This window comes from Blennius ocellaris (genome assembly GCF_963422515.1).
Source record: "Blennius ocellaris genome assembly, chromosome: 13".
NCBI classification, from domain to species: Eukaryota; Metazoa; Chordata; class Actinopteri; order Blenniiformes; family Blenniidae; genus Blennius; species Blennius ocellaris.
The window spans coordinates 22,639,742-22,665,073 of NC_137662.1; the positions used below are offsets into that span (position 1 = coordinate 22,639,742).

At 44.1% G+C, this 25,332-nt stretch overlaps 1 protein-coding gene across 1 annotated transcript in view; it reads right to left on the reverse strand.

Annotated features, from left to right (window-relative positions):
* ltbp1 (latent transforming growth factor beta binding protein 1) overlaps window positions 1–25,332 on the reverse strand; it is a 96,290-nt gene that overhangs the window by 14,150 nt on the left and 56,808 nt on the right. The window contains 12 exon segments of the mRNA XM_080507483.1: window positions 1,554–1,682; window positions 1,779–1,904; window positions 2,179–2,301; window positions 5,917–6,036; window positions 7,475–7,529; window positions 7,531–7,601; window positions 9,262–9,348; window positions 10,299–10,401; window positions 10,828–10,850; window positions 13,107–13,280; window positions 16,155–16,322; window positions 22,575–22,697. Of these exon segments, the coding sequence (XP_080363609.1) occupies window positions 1,554–1,682; window positions 1,779–1,904; window positions 2,179–2,301; window positions 5,917–6,036; window positions 7,475–7,529; window positions 7,531–7,601; window positions 9,262–9,348; window positions 10,299–10,401; window positions 10,828–10,850; window positions 13,107–13,280; window positions 16,155–16,322; window positions 22,575–22,697 (1,302 nt within the window).

Here is a 25,332-nt window from a genome sequence, read left to right on the forward strand (position 1 = left end):
ATTGCACACGGACCCCCTGCAGTGCACCTGGAACCAAATGGACCACAGTCGTGACAGAAGGCACGCACGTGTGGAAACGTTTAAACCGTCAGCGTTAATGCAAACGCTCCAAAACGAGAAGAGTGGATGGAGACGGCGTCTGACGGAGAAATTCTCCTTTGTCTCAAAGCTAAATTTAATCAGTTTTGAAGAAAATGATTTGTCAGCGTGAGCGCTTTTTATTTGTTTTGTAGCTTTGTGATGTATACGATTTCTTGATGTTTTCTTCATGAAGGAAACCAACAGAAATTAATTTTTTTTTTTAAACGTCGACGCTGAACACAGACGTTTTCACTTGTCCCCCCCCCCCCATAAATCATGAAGCACACAGCAACAAATATCCCCCCAAGTCTAGACAGTCAGCTCAAAGGCTTCCATCTGCTTCTTTTCCTCTGTTTTTTTTTTTCACCCCCCTCTATCTTCTGCAAAGCAGGACCAGGCTTTAAAAACAGCGCCGGCAGAGAGAGAGAGGCCCAGACTCGCTGCCGTGACGGAGGAGGAGGTAGGAGACGGGAGTGCAAAAGAAAAGCGCTTCTTCAAAGTCTGCGGCGGGGAAGTGGAGGCAGGGCGACGTGGTGGTGAAGAAAAAAAAAAGGAAACCCGACCAAACGAAAAGAAATGAGATCACGTGCAGCTCAGCGGCGATACTGAAGCGCTATTTGTCCCAAAAACCTCTCGATGTGATAAACAGTCATCGGACGTTAATGACGGGTTTTAAAGTATCCCGATGTAGTTTGGACAAGAACCGTTAGCACCCAAACCCGTGAAATGACTCGTATGAAGTCCGTCACTCGAGGAGACGGTCGGCTTGGCCTGTTTCGGTTTCAGGGGAAGATTTAAGTCTTCTGTTTGGCTCCTTCCAGTGCTTCCCAGGCTCATGATGAACAGCTTGGACATAACAATAAAAATACATACATTGTTCTTTTCATATTCTTACTGATTCACCGCACACAGATGTGCAACTTTCCACTTTCCACGTCTTTATTGCATGGATGTTATTGGCTGCATCGCCAACAGGAAGCATCACCGGAGGAGTGCTACTCAGAATCTTTTACTTCAGGTGGACATGTCTTGTGTCATAACTGTCACACGAACAGTTTACTATTCATCTATATATTTGTTTAGTCCATGTTGTTTCTGAGTGTTGTGAATGGATAGTTTGAAATTCTACTTCATGTTGCATCAGACGCAGCCGGAGGTCAGCTGTGGCTCGAGGAAGCAAAGCAGGGGCTCCGACAGAAGAGCTCCCAAGACCTCCGCTTTTTCACCACAAAGAAAGAGGACGTAAGGACCAGGACAAGAGTTCTGGAAGAAGACGTCCAGGTCTGATGTACCATTCGCCGGCTGCGAGCCGGCGTGAGACGTTGAAGTTCTTCTGGGAAGCCATGATTTGCAGTCGCTGTGGATTTCACACCACTGATCTCGGAACTGTTGATAGTAAATTCAAGGAAGTGAACCCCCCCCCCCCCCCTAAAAACGTGTGTGCCTTGCGCCGGCGTGTCGGAGCTTCTCACCGTCGCAGGATGGCGTGTCCAGGTTGGCCGTGAAGCCGCCGTCACACACACACCGATACGAGCCCTCCGTGTTGAGACACCTGCCGTGAGGGGAGCAGAGCTCCGATTCCTCCACACACTCGTCGACATCTGGAAGGACGGGAGAGGAAGTCACTGAGGTTCTATGTGTGTGTGTGTGTGTGTGTGTGTGTGTGTGTGTGTGTGTGTGTGTGTGTGTGTCCTCACCTCTGCAGCTCGTGCCGTTGACCTGCCGGTAGCCCGGCGGACAGCTGCAGGTGTAGGATCCCATGTTATTGACACACTCTCCTACGTCCTCGCAGGGCCTGGCCTCCTCCACACACTCGTCCACATCTGGAGCACAGCGACGACAAGCACACCGGTCATTGGGAGGAATATGTTTACAACTTCGGGATCTTAAGAGGAATAATACCAAATCATGCCAGCATGTTGCAGGGCGGCTTTACAGTTTGTGTTTTTTTTCCATTTGCTAAAACACAATTTTGCAAATGAGGCTGGTTTTCATCGAAATACTCAACACAATTCACAAAAACCGTTCAAAATGAAAGATTTCCCTTGCCATAGCTGCCACAGCTGTCACATGTAAAGAGAGGTGAACGTCTCGTACCGTCACACTGGTCTCCGGCCGCCGCCGTCCTGAAACCCGGCCCACAGTGGCAGAAGAAGGAGCCCTCGGTGTTTTGACAGTGGCCGCGGACGCACACCTGGTCGTCTCGGCACTCGTCCACATCTGGAAACGAGGTATGCATCCAACAGGAGTCAATTCCAAAAATCTGGTCATTTGTTACGCATAAACTGTCCTCGGTTCACGGCGGACCCTGTTCGCACACTCGACTCCCTGCAACGCCAGGTTTGGACGAAACGGCATAAAAGATTAATGGAACTCCGTTAAACCACGTGCTTGACTTTGTGCCCACACGGAAAGAACCTATCCGAGGATATATGCGCATATATGAGACCTATAAGCAGTTTATATGTTGCATATATGCGTACACATGCCACATATAGGCAAAATTGAGGTGCATATATGTGAATATACAGGCCATATAAGTCTCCTGTACTGCTTCTTTATTTCCACATATATATAGCCCATATCTCACTTTGGCAGCTGTCATACATTATCAAGGCAATAACTAAGAACTAACTAAAAAAACTATTATGTAAGAAGAACATATAGGTGCATATATGTACCTATGTAGGTACCTGTATGCATGTATATGTGTACATATATGTGCATTTATGTACATATAATATAGGAAAACGGCCAATTTTATATATGTCACATATATTAAAAAAACTATATCATAACCTATATTGAAACATATATGTTTATATAGGTTCTTTCCATGTGGGTGGACTGACTATCAAGTTGAAAAGTGGAGCTGGACTCCCCCAGGAAGCGCTGGAGACTCTGCCACGTGTGCTCTGGACGACAGTGAAGCCCATCATGTCGCTCATTCAGAAACTGCCCAGACCTAATGCAGGATTATGAGGTAACAAGTCCCTTTAATGGCTCTGGATGTCTGCAGTTATTATGAGCATTATATTTATAGTTTGGGACCAAAAGCTAAATCACTGTGGTACAGTAGGTTTGTCTGATGATTCCGTTTAACGCTCTGCAGCAAATTCCGGCACAATCCCTGGGAAGACATTAGTGCTCACTTGCTTTATTACAACTTGCTCAGAATGACATTATGGTCACAAAGTGAGATGGTTTGAACAGAAGTTCAAATACTGCATATGAAAACTGAGCTGCAGTCAGCGAGTCGGTGGATGTGGATCAGGGGGTAAAAGGCCATAGAGAGTCTCCATTTTACAAACACATCCTTAAATGCAGTTAAACAGTATTGCTGGGATCCAATTTCGCTGTGTGATTGTCCCCACTACGTTTTAAACCCGACCTCCATCAGACAGCAGCGTGAACATCGTCCAGCCAAAGGATCGAGCAGAAGAAGACTTGTGCTTTTATTCTTTCAGTCCATTCTTTCCATTCTTTCCAATTTTCACTGTGCGTCTTTGTTTTAGTAGTGAACTTGGAACATGCCATTTTTATTTTTTTTTTGTAAGTCTTTTTTTTTTGCAGTCTGAATTTAGATCCACCAAAACAGCAACAGGGAGGAAAAAAAACAAAAAAAACATGGACTTATTTATATTGAGTGAGTGGGGAGGAATGCAGTTAATCCGTATGTAATGGTGGGAGAATTTATTTTAGAAAGAAATCAATCATTATTATGAGAACGCTGAACTACAAGGAGGCCATTCATGACATACATGGGCACGATCTGGGCCGTCTTTAGATTATACACACACACACACACGCACACACACACACCTCTCGCTGCCACCACCATTTTCTGCCGCCTCTCTGCGGCTTGGCTTCACCAGTGTGCCGTGAGGACGGTGAAAAACCTCACCGTTAACCCCGACGCTGGCCCGGGTGCAGGAGCAGCGCATTACTGACGCAACAACACTTAATGACTTGTTGGATTTACAGCTTGATTAGTGGAATATTTGAATGTGAGTGTTTCCTTTGGCCGCCTTCTGCGTGCGGTTGATGGATTAAGAAAGTGGTTCCATCAAACCTCACAAAAAAAAAAAGGAGCCGGTGAAAAGCAGCTACGTCAAACATGTAGGGAAGAGGTCATATCTGATTCTGGATGATGGAATTAATATATTGTTTCGGGGCGTATACCAACATCTATTGACAATATAATAACATGTATGAGGTGACTTTCTTTGATTCGCTCAATTTTAGATGCAACAATTTGAACCCAGGACTTTAAAAATAAATGTTCAACGTGAAGAAAGAAACGACACCAAGAGGATTTCAAGGTGTCGCCATGACAGGAAGTTGAGAACAATGTTTGCTCGTTCTATGAGTTTCTTGTGTTTGCCTGCGGACAGATTTTGACCAGGACTCATCCTGCTGTTTTCATTTCCAAACCCGCCGATATGATCGATTCCTCCAGGAAGCAGCGTTACATAGAGTGATGGTGCCTCCACCATGCGTCACAGCAGCAGGGAAGCTGGACTTCATACTTTCAACAGACGCATGTCCCTCTCAATGAAATACTTTGGCATTACATCGACCAAGACCTTGCTTCTATAATACTGTGGTGCCTGTCTGACATCTGTTATCTTTCTGGTCGATGGTCTCCTGGATCCTCTTTCGTTTAGTGTTTGCTGAAGACTAGAAAACTGGGATCCCAGTGGACACGTGAACGAAGGGAGGTCTGATGAATGCAGGATGTAAATACATAAATCTTTTCACGTTAGAGGGAAACAAGTAAAAAAAAAAAAAAAAAGACAAAAAAAAGGTACTTCTGCACACTGAAAAAAATCCAGTCGACATGTTTCCATTTGAAGTTGAACAGCCGCCGACTGGGACGTGACCCTGAGATCAGCCCAGCACTCAGTGGAGGGAACAAATCCTCTGTTCTGTCCGGATGTGACGCGGGATCCCCCGAGACGAGCTGGAGGGAAACTGGTGGGAAACATCAACATCACAGGCCGCGATTCTTTTTTTTTTTTTCTTTCTTTTTCCATCTCAACGTCACTGAAAGTCCACATGGTGGACGGGAGAGCAAACTTTCTGAAGCTTCATGTTGACGTAACAAAACACATTGTTTTCCAGGGGGTGGTGTTGGTCAAACTCTTTAAATTGAAACGTTAAGGTTCTTAATGTCTTGTGGCGCAGACTTTACGTGGTGAAAATGCTTTTAGTTTCAAAAGGGACCAAACAATCAGGACTGGAAACGACTGCAGTCTAAACATGAAGCCAACATCAATGATACTGACGACACTGAAGCCCAAACTGCTCCCGATGGACGAACTGAGCGCTTCGCATGGCGGCCGCCTCCACCGGCGTGTGACGGTGTGTGTGAACGGGTGAATGAGATTAACAGTGCGAAGCGCTTTGTGGACCGGAAAAGCACTATATAAGTGAAATCCATCCACTATTTACCATTTCTTCTGGTGCCAAATACAACGAAATGTTCGAAAACGTCTAAAGCTGTTACGTCCTGCACGTTTTCACAAACTCCGCCCCGACAGCATGGCTTTGAGGCGAATGCTCGTTTTGCCATCGTTCACGGCAGACTGGCCGCGCTCTCAGCTCAGATCTCAGCGTTGTATTCCCACAACTCTCGTTTTCAGGAATTCATATTTACAACTTGTGGGCCAGTTGGAGGCTTCTGCCGGCCGATTCTGGTCCACGGGCCTCATGTTCGAAACACCCCCGTTGCTGTTATGATTACCCGTCTGCTCACTGCACCTCCTCCTTAACCATTCAGTACCTCTTCAGGACACGATGGAGCGAAGAAAGACATCAACATGTGAGACTCACCAACACACTGGCCCTCCTGAGCCAGGAATCCCCTGGGACACGAGCCACAGGTGAAGCCCCCCGGCTCGTTGTAGCAGATACCGGACGGACACGCCACGCTGTTTTCACATTCGTCAATATCTGAAAGGGGGGGAAAAAAGAAGAAACGAGGCATCGGGTACAAGTTCTGGCTTCGTCCAAACTGTTCCCACAAGTTGTTGTAAAGTCCCGGTAGAAGGTTTTCGGTGATACAACAAAGTCTGACTCCATCTGCCTGTTCAAGGATTTTCACTAGATCTCTCCACTCGTCAGGTTGAAACTAAAACAGCCCTGGGGTTTTTCAGTATTTTTTTTAATCCGAAATTAACGAAAAATATCAAAACGAAAGTGAAGAAAACTATACAGTAGTTTGTGTTTTACAAACCAAACATGCTTGAGCCAAGGTCTATTTTTTGAACTTGTTTTCCAGGCCGACCTGAAGCGGACCTGGAACACGGTGCGGCTCGGCGTTTCACCTCCCGCCTCCTGCCGCTGCACATCGCATAGGAAGCCTTGCTTGGCTGGTGTTATGTGACAGCGAATTGATTCTCATTTAGGATTCCAAGGGGAGACTTTAAAAGTCCTGAGCCTGCTTTTCTACTAAACATATTCATAATAGATGCCTCGCTGTCAGAGAGGTCGTGATCTGATCTCTCAACCTTCTCCTTTCAGGAAAAGAGATTTTATTGCAGCTTTTGGGGAAATAATCATCGGCCCATTTCACCGTCACAACCCTAATCCAAGGCGTTTTGGTGGGTGGGGAGAGCTGCATTGAAATGGCAGGAAACCACGTAATGACAGAGTGGCTCATATTTATATCCCAATAAGAGCGATGGAGCAGGGGTGAGGGTTGGTGCAGACACTGGTAACTGTGTGGCTGCTGGTCTCGTCCCCAAAATCCACTGCCTTATAATGCTATTAGCATGCACTTGTTGGTGTGTGGGTCATTTGAGAATGCTGCGTGTCGACCCGTGTCGGGAGCCGCGGTTACGCATGTGCAGCCGTGTGCAAAGGCAAGTCGACCCAAAGGGAAGCGTCGCGGCTATCTGAGCATCAACCGGTCATTCTTTCACGAAACCCTGCTGTTACTAAACGTGACATTCTCAAACGCCGGAATAAGACCGTTCATCTTATGATTTAGACGAGATCCGGACCAACTCAACAAACTGATGGAAAATGCAGTTGAATGGGGAGACCTTCTTGCTCTGACCAGCCAACCCAAAGTCAGTTTATCAATCATCAACCTATCAAATAAATCCATAATCGCTTCAGAATCCACCCATTCATCCATCCATCCATCCATCGCAGCTCTTATCAGCAGCTGTTGGCAGAGCTTGTTGGCGACACTGCAGCAGGTTAAGGAATTACTGAATCCAGGTCCTAAATGTTTCTCCAGCAGCATTGTCGATGTTTAATGGCTCAAAACCACACGAGGCACTGTAATAATTTGTGTGGTATCGGCTTTAACACATGGCCGCTGGTCACAGAAAAGCTCACGTCATAAGCCACGTTCATGCAGAAGATGAGTAAATGATTTTACCTGTGCAGGTGGTCCGTGCATCGTCCAGCTGGTATCCCTGATCACAGTGGCAGGTTGTAGCTTTCTGGTGTGTTGTAACAAATTCCCGGGCCACAAATATAAGGATTGATCTGGCACTCGTCTACCTCTGGGCCGGAGGAAAGAGAGAGGGGAAAAAAAATAATCTTTTAGAATTAAAAAAATATGTGCAAGTCAAGGGAGCTCAAAAACAAAAAAAAACATCAAGTATAAATCACATCCTTTAACGTGAAATTACAAGTGATGCCTCACAGCAGTGCCAAAACAACCGACTGCTTGGATGTTCTTTAACTCCGCAATCAAACGTTCTTCTTTATCCTCGCTTCTAATCTTCAAATGCTTCTTCATAACTCATAGGAAACATTCCTCACACCCGACTTTAATGAGTAAATTGCCTGGAGTGAATTTATGAGACGCAGATCTTTACTGGTGACGGAAAACAAAGCATCTGTGACAGCCTGGGCTGCGAGGAAATTAATAATCGCATCAACAACAGAGTCAAACTTTCTACTCCTGAAGCTGCGAAACAACAATTCAAACACGATCCTGGCCTCTTTTCTTAACCGTTTGTTACTTAACCCACATGGAAAGAACCTATATGAGGATATATATGCATATATGAAACAAATAAGCAGGTTATATGCACATATATGCTGCATACATGCGTATATATGCTACATACAGGCAACATTTAGGTGTATATATGTGAATATACAGGCCATATAGGTCTCCTGTACTGCTTCTTTATTTCCATATATATAGATCTCACTTTGGCAACTGTCATACATTATCAAGGCAATAACTAAGAACTAACTAAAAAACTATTTTGTAAGAAGAACATATAGGTGCATATATGCACACATATATATGTGCATATATGTACCTATATAGGTACCTGTGTGCATGTATATTTGTACACATATATGCACATATATTATAGGAAAACGGCCAATTTTATATATGTCACATATATTAAAAACCTATATCAAAACCTATATTGAAACATATATGTTTATATAGGTTCTTTCCATGTGGGAAGTTTGAACATTTTTCATTGTTTTCCACGATTAAGAGCCCCCCAATGGACGCCCTCTGTCTTACTTCCTGTCAAGGCCAAACCGTGAAGAGAAGATCGGGACTTACCATGCGAGAGAACCAGTCTATAAACACACATTTAAATCTTTCTGGATGATGTACTGAAGTCCACCCAGACGACACTGTTTGACATGTGATCCTGTTAAAACTACATTCATTTTTCCGAAGAAGGTTGGCTAATTGAATGTTGACCGTTTCAGAGTGGCCGCACGCCGCCGCTGAACTGAAATGAGTTTGACAGCGGCGACCGAGAGCTTCGCTTCGCCATGTGTGAAATTCATTTGGTGGAGCTGTTAACGGCCCGAAGGTTCGCCATAAAGTGACATCCCGGGATCCCAGGAAGAGTTTTTGCTCAACCATCGGAGCCACAGCCGCCCACTTTAGATTATGATACAAAAACAGACAGACCAGACCGAGGGCCAGAAAACCTTTTTTTTTTCAGTCAATTTATCCAAAAACCACTTCACTTCATTTCCATGTGTTTTCAAAACATTGCCATCTGAACGTGAAACCTCTCTGACGGGACGAGACCCGAAGGAAGTCGTTTCTGGTTTATCGTCATGCCATGTTGTAAGACGCGCTTCCCGAAAACGCTGCAGGTTAACTGTGCTAGAAATAAGTCACGGCAAAGTCATAGGGGTTCCCGATGCGGAGTTCTACGCTCCGGTCCTCACCGGCCGACTGGGTGGGAGCGATGTCCTGGCCGGCGTTCGACGGGAGGATTTCCACCGGTGCAGGAGGCGAGGTCTTCTCAACGACCTCTGTTTAAAACAAAACAAACACAGAAAATGAGAACAGTTACCTTTAATCACAACACAGTTCTCAAGAATTTAAGTGTTTTTTTTTGTTTTATTTTAATAGAACAAAGCTCTTTAAATGTCCTCATTAACCCTAAAAGTCAAACTGAATCCTTAGAATCCCATGACATTCGCTTTAGAAACTCTTTTATCTCTTTAATGAGTGCTTTGACAATATTTACCAATATTCACTCTCTCGTATTGTAAAGAATCGGTTTTCAGATCATTGAAATCCTCAAGTATGCATTGACCTCAGTATGCCAGCAATGCTTCAGCGGGTGACTCCAACTAAATGTTTCTTCGTGGTTGAGTGGGAAAAGCTAAAAACATTCCGCGAGTCCCAGCTGAAACAGGAACCAAGATATCCAGACCAAATCGGCTATTTAGATTGTAAAATGTCTGAGTGTACTTCTCTTATAGAACCCTTCCCATGAAACCATTTCTCAATCACTCTCTTCATTCTTTATTTGAGATGTAAAACCACACACAGTCGTTCATCTGTACATATTCGTCCAAGTCGTCTTAATTCCCCAAAGGAGGACTTTCCTGATTGGAAGAAGTTTATTTTTGGTTTTGTGAAACTTAAGAGAGCAATTTGCCTATAATGTGGGTCTAACTCACGCAGAACTTTGAGGAGGCTGCCGCTTCCCTCGACTCAAACAGCCGAGACACTGAAGCTGAAGCACTTGTTGAAGGAATTATGAATTCAATCTGTGGCTATTGCTCCTGAAGGGCGGATAAAACTGTGATGTTTCCTTGATCCCAGCAGCATCGTGAACGTTTAATACCAATGTTGAATAAAGGCATAAAATGATCCTATTTTATGACCAATGTATGTGGACATCTGTCTCGTAATGAAGTCCCGCAAAAAGACGGAATCTTTACCACACAGTCAAAAGGAAGGAAGCAGGCACCTGGATAGGCTGCCTCCATCTTGACAGTAGATACACCCGGAGATAGCTGGGGCAGGATAGCTTCAACTACCGGTCTAATGCTAACCACAGGAACTACCAGCTCCTTCAATGGAAAGACACAGATATTTCAGTCCAAACGGGATCGATCCAGCTTTGCACACTGCTTCGGTTATGCATCTGCAGTGCCAGGAAGCAGAAAAGCGTTGAGCCTGGACGGCAGCGAGCTGCAGTTTATTGAGAGAGCGAGAACGAGCAGCCAGGAAGCAGAGCGGCACTGTGACTTCGGCACGGACCCCTCGGCGCGTTTGGCGCGGCTGCAATTCGTCCTCTGTGGTCCGCAGGTGAACATATAAACAATGGAGACCACCGACTCATCGCTCGATACTGACCAGCCAAAGTCATGCAGCGATGTTGCTGACAACATGCAAAAAAGGATTCTGCCGCTTCCAAAGTCTTTGGGAGGAGTCAGGCTGCACATGCAAACTGCATCGTCACTCTTAAAATAAAATAAAATAATAAAAAAACCTACCTGATCTGGTGCAGCTGTCGCCACTGACCAAAGAAAAACAGAAACAAAAAACAACCCTTTCACATGAGTGTTTGTAACGTGGTGTCGTGGTCAGCACGCTCGCCACAATGCAAGAAAATCCCCAGTTAAGAGTCTGGGTCGAGCTCTTCTGAATGGAATTTGCATTTACGTTGATGGTTGATTATAAACTGGCTGAAGGTGTGAATGTGAGTGGTGAGAGGTTTTCTTGCGCTCGCTCTGCATCAGGATGAGAAACCGGTCCTGCATTTGCCCAGACTGACTACTGACCCCCAGCACCCGGACACCCTGAAGTAGTTCTGCTTGAATGTCTGTGATGGTGTCAAAATAACAACACCAATTACCAAAAGCACCCAAAATACATCATTGGTGAGAAAATAAATGCAACCCATTGGAACCGCCACCTGTAAAATGAGCTAAACTGGACTTAGACAAGCACCTGGCCTGTTTGCTTCAAACACTCTTAATGCGTTTCTGAGTGTAGAGAGGCTCCAGGAACGTTAAGGTAAATGGACTGTGGGCTCTTCGCGATTAAAAATGCCCTTTTTCTGTGTTCCCACTGAGGCGCTTTGCCGATTTTGCCATGCGATAGCCTCCATTGCGATATTTCAGAGGCAGATCAACTATAAAGCCACGGTTTCTCATCAGTAAAACGTATGTGGAACTTCCTCAAAGCATAAGAAAAGACCTTTCAAAAATATAAATCCTCATGCAAACACCATGAAGTCCAGACTTGGCTGTGCGGTCAAGGACACTGAAGGTCAAAATAGTAGCACTGAAAAACAACGACATAAAGAATATTCCTTCCCGTTTCCTTCCATGCAGCACGAACAGGAAGTGAGCCAAGAAGCCTTATTAGTTTGTGTTGGTATCCAAACACTAAACTACACAGGACGTTGGGTCGTGGCTTTTTGAGCCCGGTCCTGCCTGGAAAACTCGCTATTCCTTTGCTCCACTGAAGCTTAGCAGTAATTTGGACTCAGCCCGGCTTTGGCGAAGATTTTTGAAAAAGTTCCTCCCTCGCTCGGCGGCTGCCAAGCACATCCTGAATAATAACAGGAGACGGCGAAGCTCCTCTTTCTCCCTCAGCCAGGTTTATCTCTGTCTCTCTATCCCTCTTCTGAAGAAGGGATTGCTGGGCTGGCCTGTGGCTTGACGAGAATGTGGACCAAGTCAAAGCACTTTAATCTAAATCCTCTCCAAACAAATGTCAAAAGGCAAATGTCTCTTTTAAGAACTGCACTCCTGATCACATGTGAGGTTCAACGCAGCTTCTACTGTCACTTTGGATTTAGAATTTGCAATATGGAGATAGTTGTTTATCCCAGTTGTTAACTGGGAATCTCATAACTTAATATCAATCAATTAAAACAAGAGAGAAAGGATAATCTGTGACATTGTTTAAATTCTTCACTTCATTTCTTTTATAGGAAAATAACTTGTCTTAATGTTCAATGTCTTTAGTGTTTTCAATGTGACACAAAACTAAAATGCGAATGTCGATAAGAAGTTTCATATGCTTGAAGATTCACATTTATAATTTTATCACCCTTTCTCATGTCTTTTATATGATTTGAGAATTATTTCATTAGCTCTAAGAGGAAAGTATAAAGTTGTATTTGCTACTTTATTGACGAATAGTCTGAGGACACAGTCCAGCATGTGGTAAAAAGTAGTTCTTCACATCTGTAACTGAGCCGTGTAGAAAATAGGTAAATGTTTCAATGGATGGATTATTAGGTGTATTAAATTAGTCCGACTGGGCAAGTTTCTATTCAGTGAAGGAAACCTTAATATTAATATATCAAGAGTCCTTTCTCTTACTAATGGTGAGGATTCAGGGAGAAGTTGATGCTCACATCTTAATGCCAGTTCTGTTTCATGCTGTCGGTTAATATTACTGTAAGTGACGCAAAACTAACAAAACAGGAAATCGCGCTCACAAAGCTACTTTGTTCAAACTGCTGTCAAAATGACAACTAAAGCTTAGCTGCATTGAAACATCTTTTTTGTTTTTCATTCAACATTTTTTTCTTTCCCCATTTCTATTCAGGCCAGCCGCAAGGTCTTCCTTCTCCATTGTGATATTCCAGCACAGGAATTCAACATAACAACTCACTGAATTTGCAGCTTCTATGAATTGTTCCTGCAGGAATGACGTTGCTCAACAGCTTTCTAGCATCAGAAAATTGTTACGAAACTGCTGAAGCTCTCTTAGAAAGGCTCGGCTAAAGCAACACGGAGTGCAGCGAAGGACTGACCTGGTATGACTTCCTCCGGGTGACCGAAGGCTTCCACCGGCCTCTCCGGCGTCGGCAGGGGGAGTGGCGGCGGCAGGTCAATGCGCTCCTGGTAAACGATCGCGGGCTTGTTGACAGGAGGATTTGGAAGAACGGTGTAACCCATCCCACCAGGACAGATTTCTTTAAATGTTGCTGCACCATAACACAAAACATTGTACTTAGTATAAAAGACAGCAGCAAATCATCAAATCAACACACAATAAAAGGGTAATTGTCTTAACATTTTTAATCAGGTTAGTCATGATGACAGATTAATCTACGTTGACGCGTCAATTCTGCTCGTCTTAAGTGATATAAACAGTGTGACAGGATATAAACAACATGGTCATTGAATGTTAAAGTATGAAACGATCCACAAAGTTACACATGAATGACAGAGAAGGAGCAATATTACTGTAATCATGTAACGCCATAGTTATTACTGAGTGTCATTATGTTGAGCTAAAGAACATTTATGAATGAAGCACTAAAACCATCAAAACACTGTTCTTCACCGTTGAATATTCCCAAAGCTCTTGAAAAAAAAGGCCAAATAAAGGATGTGGAGAATATCTGAAACAATTTCTTTTAATTTGCAGAATCCTAAAAAAACCGTGCAGTGAGCAAGTGAGTAAGTGCAAAACGTGGTATTTCAGACCGATGCAGACGTTTTCTCAAAGCTGCTGTTTAAATTGCTGATGTATCCAAACGTGTGTCGGTGCTGTGGAAGCACATACATGCAGACAGTGACGCACCACCGACCCACTGAGACGAGATCTGAGGTAAATTCACGCAAATAGCCGGGCGGCTCAACATGCATAATAAAGTTATTTGTTTTGCATTTTTTTTTAAATAACAATTATGACTGCTCTTGACATTGGAATAGGAATTCTCAGACTGTAACAGCAGAGGAAGTTTACTTTTCTACATTTCACAGAGGTGAGCGACCTTCAGTCCTGTTGGTCTGCTTGGCAGATCGACCCTCATATGTGTAAAGATATACGTGACGAGCGATCCACCAATACCACTCTTTACAGGACAAGTAATAAGCTTGAGTTACTTTCCAATATCGAGTACTCATATACTTCACACTCACACAACGGTATGAGGAGGCGATGCGTAGCCGTGAACCGCCTCCGCGCAGCCTCTGCGTCGATGCTCCTCGCACCTTCAGCGGCCTTGAAGGCGCCTGTATACTAAAGCGTCTACGTCATGCATAGAGCAGCGTGTAGCGTCTATCTATATACTGCTCTATGTGTACCGCAGAACGTAGACGAGGGGTCTGAGGTCGCTGTTAACGAGTGTATAAGTCACACCTTTTCACGGGTTTGTGAGCGTCAAAAGGCAGCGTCATGTAGCATGTAGCACGTAGCATGTAGCACGGCTCGGAGTTGCGTCCTGAGCAGTTAAACTGCTGAGCGACATTGGACTAATCCACATGTCTCTGGTAAAGAAGTTGCTGGTGTTGTGTGAACTGTCTTTTACTCCGTTTCTTGATATTTAGGCAGAACATAGTTTACACTTAATATCAAAGAAAGTCCAAACCGCAGATGGCTCTCATGTTCTCCTTTCTACCTGTGAGCGCCGTCACCGTCATACGACATCACATTTTACTCACCGGGTTGTATTGAGGATGTATCTTTTTCCGAGTGCGAGTACTCTGTGAAGTATCGGACCCGACACTGGTATCGGTATTGGATAACGGTGTTAAATGTAAATGCAAACACCCAAATGCACCCAGATCACCTCAGAGAGATAAAACGGAGTTCTCAGGGTTATGCAGAATATATTGGCTGTATGAAATTGATTTGTATGTAAAGGTAAATCCATCAAGTACTACACAGTAGCACTCAGCAGTGATGGGTTTCACCCAGTAAACAGACACCATGTTAAAGAAAGTTTAAATCATACGTCACAATCTAAATACCATCAAACTTAATAACTACTGCTAGAAGAAAATGTAAGACAATGCGGGAATCAGATATTCATGTTTCCACTCTGTAATCTCTGCAACAAGACTAAAATTCACAGGAAAGGGACATGAAATATCAGCAAGTTCCTGAGTGAACTGCGTTGTGTGGAAATTAAACAATGACACACAGGAAAGCAGTGAAAAAAAAAAAGAGTGTGATAACAGCTACAGCAAAGGCCTTTGCTATCTAAAGGAAACTCTAAAAGCAACTACTCAGCCAAGCTGGGAAACCCATGCAGCCAGAAAGTACCGGGAATCAAGAGCGGCACACAAGTTCAGAATAATAATAATATGTGAAGCTGATAGTCAGCTGATGTGTATTTGACAGTGTTGTAGAAAACCTACAGAAACTCATCAGCCAGCAGAGGAAAATTACGTGTCACTATGTCTCGACAATGCTTCACTTTGCTTTCGTCTCCATGGTTTAAGAGTGAGATTGAAGAGTACCTCCTCCGAGAGGAATCGCCACCGATAAACTTCATTGATACGGACACATCCCAACATGTCAGCAGTAACATTATCTACTCCTAAATCAATAAAGACGTTAGGAGGGAAGACACTTAACAGCTTGTAACTGAACAGCATTGATCTGTGTTAGTAGACCTGAGTTATTCAGTGAATGAACCCACTGAGCAAAGGGTGATCACGGCTTTAAGACGTCACCTCCGTACCTCCAGACGTCTTCCACAACCACAATGTGATTTGGACCACTCTTTGCTCAGTGGGACGATATGACAATCTCAGAGGTAGAAATTATCTTCTTATTCAAATGAATCCAGTAAAACCCCACGACTTGTGTGTCAGACTTGATGTGCTGAGTCAGAACCATCTGTCAGACAATTGTTACTCGGATCTCTCCGTGTGCATGGAGTCCTGCAGAACATGGGCCTTGAATTCACCGGAGTGGTGCGGCTCAAAGCAACATGTTGACCTGAGCACCCGTTGGTCCAAACCCATCTGCAGTAAACTATTGATTGCTTCATGAAAGTGAGGAATAAAGGTTAACCCGAGGCCTGGATCAGGACGGATATCTGATGTGGCTGAAGTGGCCTTACCTGTTCCTGGAGGCGGGCATTTATCACAACGGGGCCCCCAGGCTTTGCCCACACTGCAGCAGCAGAGCTGTTTGCTCAGCTCGGCAGAAACTGGGTGCAAACACTGCCTCCCCGAGCTGACCAAACGGAAGCAAGCCCCCTTCTCCTCCTGGACAGCAGGCTCGTTGGCTGAAGGGAGGCGCAGGAGGAGGACAAAGAGGAGGCGGCAGGTGGAGGAAGCGACGTACCAAAGTGTGGGACACACATAGAAAGGGGGGGGGGGGGGGGGGGGGGGTGAGAGACAGGACAAAGAGTGAAGAAATAAAGAGGTCCCCTTCACCAGAGCAGTCTACACTTCTACCACCAACACAGTCTACATTGAGGGCTACATGAGAAAAATGTAAACTGTGAGAAGGACAACATTTATCTACAAAAAAAAAATCTAAACAAAACACAGAAACACATTTCAAAACAACATATTGAAAAGGACAAGCTCTACAATCTCATGCCGAAGCGTCATGCACTATCAAGAGTTCAGATGAAAGCATGCGGAGTTTTGACTTGGTGTCTGTTTTTCCAAATCTGACAACCCAATCAAACAACTTGACAACAGAAATGCCAACTGGAAGCTGTTCTGAGATGCAATACGGACCTCCAGGGCAAATCAAGAAAGCTTTGGTTCAAGATTTTCATTTTTCTAGCTGAAACCTCACTTTGGGAGTAAATCATTTCAATTGCTGGATACATACTTGACCTATTTTCCCCAACAAATAATCAGAATTGAAAACATCAGCAAAAAGATGGCTCAGGTTTTGATTCGGATAAAAATGGAGCCGCGCCGACACTCGGTATGGAGATCTTCAGCCATGACAGGAACAGTTGGAAAAATACTTTGAACCCCTTTCGTGACACTGCAGAGCAGAGCAACTTTATTTCTAAAAGCACTTTGAAACAACCACAGTGGACCAGGGTGATCATATACGATGTGACGTTGGGTAAATGAAGTGAAATGCGATACACCATGAACACAAGCTGCTGACTTTTAAGAAACGACCTGATTCACTACGTCTGTCACATGGAAACTTCCCGTCAGGCTCAATATCCTCTGCTCACCTTGAGGCACTTTCTGTCTGGCTACATATTTGGGGGGGGGGTGGAAAAAAAACTACTGGTTTTCATGCTGCCAATCACCAGCCGACTGCATCGTTTACAGTAACCTTTACTTTGGTCTTTGTTGTTAACGTTTAAAAAAAAAAAAGAATGTGCATTGATTAGCAGGCTGAGACGTAGAGACAAGTTGATGTCAAGCTTTTATGGGGGTAGGTCGTATCACAGCACTTCTATAGTTACCAAGTACTGCCGTACAATAACTGGCCTTTACCCAATAATTGAATTAGCATGCATGTATCCTTAAGCATTAAAACAGCACGTGTAGTTTGATATCCTAATTGTCACAGAAAGCTGGTTGAAGCTGTCATTCGGGTCAAAAGTAGCCAACTCGGTATCTGGTAGAGCTGCTGTCTCCAACTCCAAGGTCACAACAGCCTGGAGCCAATCCCAGATATTAATTATAATAATAATAATAATAATAATTATAAGTAAAAGGAAGGGTACACTTTGGAAAAGGACCACCAGAAGTACCAACACAGGATAGCAGTACTGAAATCTTTAGCGACTGCTGTTATGATCCCAGTCACGTCCACTGAGATCTCTTTCTCTGCAGCTGAGTCATTAATTTCTTCAACTGTTTGACGCCTCACTCTTCCAGTGTGTCCTGGCCAGATCTGCTCCTCTGTGACCAAATGTAGTTTGTGAAACTTGAAGCCTTCTTGTGAAACCAATTGCTCTTTTTGTCCGGCTGGGAGTTGCTCCATTCAGTCAGTCAGTCAGTCAGTCAGTCAGTCAGTCAGTCAGTCAGTCAGTCAGCCAGCCTGTCTCTCCCCATCCACTCCCTCATCTGTCTCCCTCCTGCGCTCGCACCTCGGCCAGCCGCCTGCCACCCTCCTCAGCCCGCTCACTCAACCGTCTGCCTCCGAGGATCATCGGCTTCAACCCGCCACAACCTGCCCTCTCTGTCTTCAATAAACTGCTGTGCAGAGCTCAGGCTCGTCTCGTGTTCGTCGTCTCACGCGAGTTCGAGCGCATGCGCAATCTGATTCACCTTCACGAACGTGGTGAGGAAAAATATTTGGTGTTGTTGATGCTCCACGAGCTGAAGAGCAATTTATCTGTGTGTGAGCATGCAGGTCATCAGGTACTTGTCTCCGTGGGAGGGGGAAAGACATCGTGGTCCAACAGAGACAGCCATGTGATCAGAGAAACACATCAGGTCACACGGGTTGTTGGGAGGGGCGGAGTCAGAGAAGACCAGGGCCAGAGTATTACGTGGCCTCTGATGTGTGTGGGGGTCGAAGGAATTCTACCGTATAACGTCCAGACTGTGGCGTCGACACGGATGTTCAGGTCTCCGGGTATTGTAATGCTCGCAGATGTCAGACAGAATGTCGATAGAGGGTTTGAGAAGTTGGATGAAATTTGGATTTGGCTTAGGTGGCCGGCAGATGAGGTAAAATCACATCATCCACTCCGACCTCGTCGACGTTTACTTGCTGTGAGATGTAGAAGATACTCTGTGGTGTTCGGGGATCCAAACTTCCCCATTGGCTGAGAAGCTGGAGCCCAGATGGAAGAATTTGGGAACAACAAGCAGCCAAAACAAACACCACAAATGGATGAGAACAAAAGATTGGCTATAATGAAATGACCCTGGACAATCTTGAGCTGAATCCTACAAAACATGTGGAGTAGTTTTCTCTGGAAGAGGAGACAAATCGACCTGCAGACGTGTACAGAAACCTGAATAATAGTCAACAATTAGTTCTTACTGGCATTTCTCTATTGATTAATGATTCTACATTTAGCTTCTTGGGTCAAATCATCTCAAAATGTCTGTTTATATTTGTCATGAGCTTCATTATTATTATTATTATTATTATTATTATTGGTGTTATTATTATTGAGTCTGATTCTAAAACAATCTGCTTCCGCCGTCTCTAAATCCCCACGGCTGAGGTTTCATTATGAATCTCGCACGTTAGCGAATTGCAAGGGAGGAAAACTGATGTCCACAGTTTCAATTTCGCCTTAGAAAGAAATACTGATAATCTTATTAACACCCCCCAGCATGTCAAACTGCTCCTTTCTTTCTCGACATGTCCAGCAACATCTAAAGCGAAGGACCTGGAGTTCCACAGTGAGCAATGAGAGAAACTTGGCGAATGCCCTCCAGAGACGCACTGTGTCGAGGTCCAGTGAACGGAAAAGGAATAAAAACCTAAAACATTTCAAGTTCTCAGTAACAGAGCACCTCCGTTAATTTGAACATTCAGAAGTAAGAAACCACCGTGACCCATCCTACAGTAGGCCGTCTCGCCAAAACGAGTACATGATCATGGAAGACCTTGGGAAGAACAGTAACCAAGAAATCCACAGCCTCAGCAGGGTTCGTCTGTAGTAATGGGAGAAGGTGCCAGAAGGAAAGCGAACCCTGCAGCACTCTGACAGCCTGGCCTTTGCAGAAGAGTGAGTGATGGAAGCTTTTCCGCAGCAAAAGGCAGATGTGAGCCAATCTGGAGTTTGCCAAACAGCTCAAACAACCCCGGAGCACAGGGAAAACCTTTCTGTGGTTTGAGGAGACAACATTAGGCTCTTTGGTCCTCATGCCAACCGCCGTGAATGCCAAGAAACAGCATGGCGGGCTGTTTTTCACCATGAAAGCATGAGAGTCTCAGCAGGATTGAGATCAGAGAATCTGCTGCAGAGAACTCCTCGGAGCACTTGTTACCAATTTGAACATATTCTGAGCTGCTGGTGAGGGTCAGGGAGTTAAGAAGACACTTTGACATCGTGAACTTTATTGCACTTGCACACTATGTGCGCTTCATTGTGTGTCCAATGTATGAGGATGAAACAACACTATATGTGCATCCTGGCAAGAAGAAAAAGTCGGTTTTTGGGGTTTTTTTCAGAGAGAAAAGGAAACTTTCTGATGTCTAATCTCAACAAAAAAGCCTTTTGTGTGTATCTGGATGTGTGTCTAACATCGAGCACAAATCGGCCTGAAGTGAAAACCTTTGGAAACACATGTTGGTTTCAAACGCGGCTGCTTTTTGACAAGGAAGCTGTCCAGTCTGAAGGTGAAGCGGCAGGAAGGATGGAGAGTCAGTGGAGGCCAGTGGTTTTTGAGTTTGGTACTTTAGACAATATGGCGTTTACCTTCTCCAGCCCCCCGACTGTCAGACCTCCATCAGGGTATTTCCGGAGATGCATGCCCATATTGCTTGTGTTTCCTTTTACATATGGGACGTGTTCTAAGCATTTATTCAACAGCGAAACCAAAACGAGATTCGTATGAAGCCCCTCGGTTCCTCAATCGACATCCTCAACTCCTCCGCTCACCATTGGCTCCCTTTGTTTGTTTTGTCCACTCATTTTAAGAGAAGTGGTTTCTCAGCTCCAGGCTGGTGCACTACCTTTTTGTGCTTTTTACTCGTAATTTGTGCAACCGGCCGTACGGCACTCATGACCTGCGTCTTCTGAGGAAGCGTAACGCAGAACTGGAACAGACGTCAAGGCAGCGTTTGGGGGGTTTTGGACTCTAAAAGACAGTGATTTTAGGAAGCAGCACAGCGGAAACAGACAGCCGGCAGGAGACGTTGAAGACAGCCGGCGTGCTAACCAGGCTAACAGCTAACAACAGACCCAACGCCGCCGAATCCAATGGGAACCTTGCAGGGCGAACTTAACGGGTCAATACTTGCAGGCCCTCATGGCGACGTCAACAGGCGACGTCCATCACGAGCGGGATGCAGATAAACAGCATGAAGACACAGCTGGAAGACCAATCAGCCCATCTTGCTCTCCAAACACACTGAGATCAGGTTTATTCAGTGCTAATGATCCTCCTCGGCAGGAGTTCAGCGTTTACATCAATCACTCGTGTTGCTTTTCAGAGCCCCGTGAGCTACGTGTTTGGAGAGGGACCTCTTTCAGCTGTTGGCAGCCACTGGTTTCATTATCAATAAGCCACGTATCCGTCTTTCCTCACCGAGCTTTGTTTGATCAGTGCGAGTGATAAATTACCACTTGGCTTTCGTTCGGTCAGAAACAAACGTGAACCAGGAATCCAGCAGCTCGACTCGCTCGCTTTTCACCTCCCGTGACACTGCACGACTAACAAAACACAAAGTCACAGTTTATATTGACATTTCAGTGGAAGCTGATCATAAACACCGCTGAGGGATGACGTTCAGGACTGTCCACGCTGGCGTTGGATGGACAACTCACTTTCTTGAGGGGCCACACGGAGAAACCAGGACCAGGTGTATCAGTGTTCGCTGATCAGCCAGAACAGTTGACGGGTGAAGTGGGCAAGAAAACGGGTTTCCTCAAATTCAATGTGTTAAAATTTGAAAAAAAAAATTGTTTCTTTTATAAAAGTAGCTTAAACACATTTTTCACCTTTTTTTTTCAAACATAGAGACAATCTGAGAACCTGCTATCAGTCAAAAACCCGGCACAATATCAGAAAATTGTTTGTAATATTGTTGCTGACCCTGTGAGAATATTTCTTATTGACCTCACTCAGTCGCTCAACTGGATCATCTGTCCCCCCAAAAAAAAAAAAAAAAAAAAAAAACCACAGCAAGGATTTCCTGCTTTTTATCAAAGCTGCTATTTGTGACCTTTGACTAATGCAACTTTTATGCGTAAGGTGACGATATTGAGTCCAACTCTTGTGAATTGCTGTTACATTTTTAGGGCAATTTGACCTCAAGGGTGTTGTGTTTGCTATTTATTCTATTTTTATATTTATTTTGCCGTCTGTCCCACTGAACTTAACACAGAGACATTGTTTGATTTGTGAGAGTGGACAGACCCAAGTTAACTGATTAGCTCCCTGACTACAATATCTAATCTTCAGTTTTCTGCTAATAGCTTTTAAAGGTCAAAACATTTTAAGAATCAAATACTTTGTCAATGAAAAGCACAGAATTGGGTCCACCCTTCCTCCATTAAAAAAAAAAAAAAACATGTTCATCGAGTTTATGTTAACCTAATGAGCGTTTACATGCTTGAATCCAATTATACAATGAAAACCATGCCGTCATTCATGCAATGCATTGAAATATGCATGTGGTCAGAACCACTTGAGCAGCACCTTGCAAGAAGGAAACAAGCACGGGTTTACTTTAATTCCAATGATTTCCCGTGACAAAGGGAGAGAAATATCACATTGAGGGAAGATTTGCACGTCAGCATGCGACTGTAAAGCAGACCTGTTGTCTGACTCACACTGGGGGGCGATCTCGGTTTAAATGAGAAAGGAGAAAGTAATGAAAAAAAAAAAACTGTATCAGAGAGTGTGAGCGGAGGACTTACAGACACAGGTGGTGAACGTCGGGTTGGGAACGTAGCCATGTTTACAAATGCACCTGAAGCTGCCCACCGTGTTCACACAGTTCCCGTTGGGACAGACGCCTTGCAGCTGACACTCATCCAAATCTGTGGAGTGGGAAAAAAAAAAAAAAGAAAAAAAAATCAAGAACACAATAAGTTGTGGAGTTTTATGAATAAATCTACACTTAACAGCTCAAATCAGACATTTCTAATACAGTCTTTGAGAAAAAAAAGACAACAGAAGGACACAATGTCCCGTTTTGTCTCATTTATTCTTTGCGGCGGGTCTCTGGGTCAAGAGGATGCCTGTTCCCAGCAGGATTTAATCCTTCCACCCTGGCTTCATTAAAATAATGTTGGTCTATAATGAAATGTCGACTAGTTTGACGCTTAAGATTGTTTCCAATTGTTTTGCCTTCCCACGTGTGAAGAAGACGAATGAACTACAAGCCATAGCAGGAACTCAATTCAACTGTTTTCATCTTTTGGGTGATTCTTAAAAAAAAAAAAGACATGATGACAGAAGTCTTTCGCTGTTCTGCCTCACAACAAGAAGGAAAGCCGATTTCACTGCATCGCGAGTCAATGCAAGTAGTTTTTACAAAATTTTACACAGGTTCATGGATTATCTGCTGTTACCGCTGGATACGACTTCCAAGGTCCCATTTACAAGGCTTCTTGCATTTTGTGTGTTTGTTTACAATGGTGTGTGGAGCCACTGAAACCTGAACTTATCTGAAGCTGCACAGTCGGAGTTAATATTTCTGCACATATACAACAAATTGTGCAACAATGACGGAGGTCCACTGTGTTTGTGCTGCTTACTTTGACTAATATAATGATTCTCCAATAAAGTGTACATCTACTACACCATCATGTGGATCACATTATAGAAGAAAAAAAAATGTGTCAAAACAATGAAGAGAGACACTGTTTTCAGCGACTGTTTTCAACACCTAGATTGGAAAACCTTCGTACACAAAAAAAAAAATGCAAAAGCAATGGCGTGTTCAGTCCGTCGCTGTTTTGTAAACTGGTAAAGTGGGAAAGTTTCTGCAGGCCAGCACCGTTTGCTTTGTTTTTCAGATCGTTTGCCAACATTTCCCAGAACTTTTTTTTGTTCAGGGAAAGTTTGCTGTTTTAGTTTTCCCACCTGCACAAGCCTGTCTGTCCCAGGACGTTAACTGGAACTTTAACGTTAACTGGCTACCTGGAACATGTCGCTTCTTAAAGCCAGAAATTCTATCCAAGTGAGCCTCGGGTGTTCGTAGTACATTTTTCTTCACCATCCTGTTAAAATGTCACTTCTAGTTTTATGAACAGGTTCCCAAGGTGTGTCGTCATAAATCCATACGGCACGTTGGACAAAGAAACTGACGCCAGCACGAGTTAAATGCTGAATAAATGCTATCGGATTACTAAAGTCCTTCAATCCACCGTTACAGGGATGAAAAGGAGTGAAGCAAATGTCACCTGAGTCCATTCAATAGTCCCCCACAGACATAATCTCAGAGTGGAGTTACAGCAAAATGTCAAATGTGGCAGGAGAGATTTTTTTTTTTTTTTGTCTCGGTGATGTTTTGATGCCGAAGCGTTGACTTTGAGAAAGTCTGAGTCCGTCAGTGAGAAGAGACTTGGCCCCGATTACAGACTGTGACTCACGTCTGTATCCCGCGGCGACATCCAGCCCCGAGGTGAGGGGGAGTTCAGGCCGTTCAGCCGCTATGTTTCACCGGGCTGTTGACAGCGCGAGGCTCTACATGTTATCCTCTCACCAAAGTCCAGGAAAATGTTCTCGTCTCGCAAGCTTTTTGGAAAACTGGAGTGCGGCACCGACAGAAGCGAGTCTGCAAGACGGCCGGCTGCCTCCGTTTGCTGATCTCACGCAGGAACAGTTTTAAGTACAAAACTAAACTTCTGCACGTCAGACGCACAATCCAAAGGATCAAGAAGCGTTCCGATATTCGTGAGAGCCAACCATGTTCCAAATGAGTGTGTATGTGTTCATGTTCATAGGTTATGGATATATCTGAAGGAAAATATTAAAATTCTAATTGGGAAAAAAAACCAAAACTATTCAACTAAAGCAACTTAATTAAATGTAAATGTAACAAATGCAAAGAGTAAAAGCAATTTGTTAAGTTTCCACCTCTGGATCCAGGAGATCAGTCAATGTCTGACTTTACTGCTTCTAACCTGAAACATGTCACTGACATTTAATACACATTATTTGGTAATAAAGTAGGATCCATAGATCTTCTAGATTCGCCATGTAGAGAAGAACGATGCAACTCTTATTATCATTTAATATTATTAAATTCAAGTCAAACGCACTGCCCTCTCATTTGCAATATATGTTATACACAGAATTAAAAGAAAACTTTAATCAACATCATTAATCAAAGTGAAAACACGCAGAGCATGATAGAATTGAGTTTCTCTTTGAAGCGATTTGATGATAAATCAAAGCATTTATGCCGAAACGGATGGTTCATATCTACATTTTGTCAACGCTGTGGTGAACTCGTCACCTGTAACACGGCACTGAATTAACAGTCAAATAGAGAGAGCATCATTCGTTATTCAGCACATCTTGCCGAATGTTTCTATCATCGTCTCGTCTTCTAACAGAAGTAACCACAGCCTTCACAACTGAGCACATCCCAAATGATTCACACCAATTGGTGGGAAACTCTTCAGCACTCACATTGTGTGCTGTGAAAACTTTCCCACACCAAAA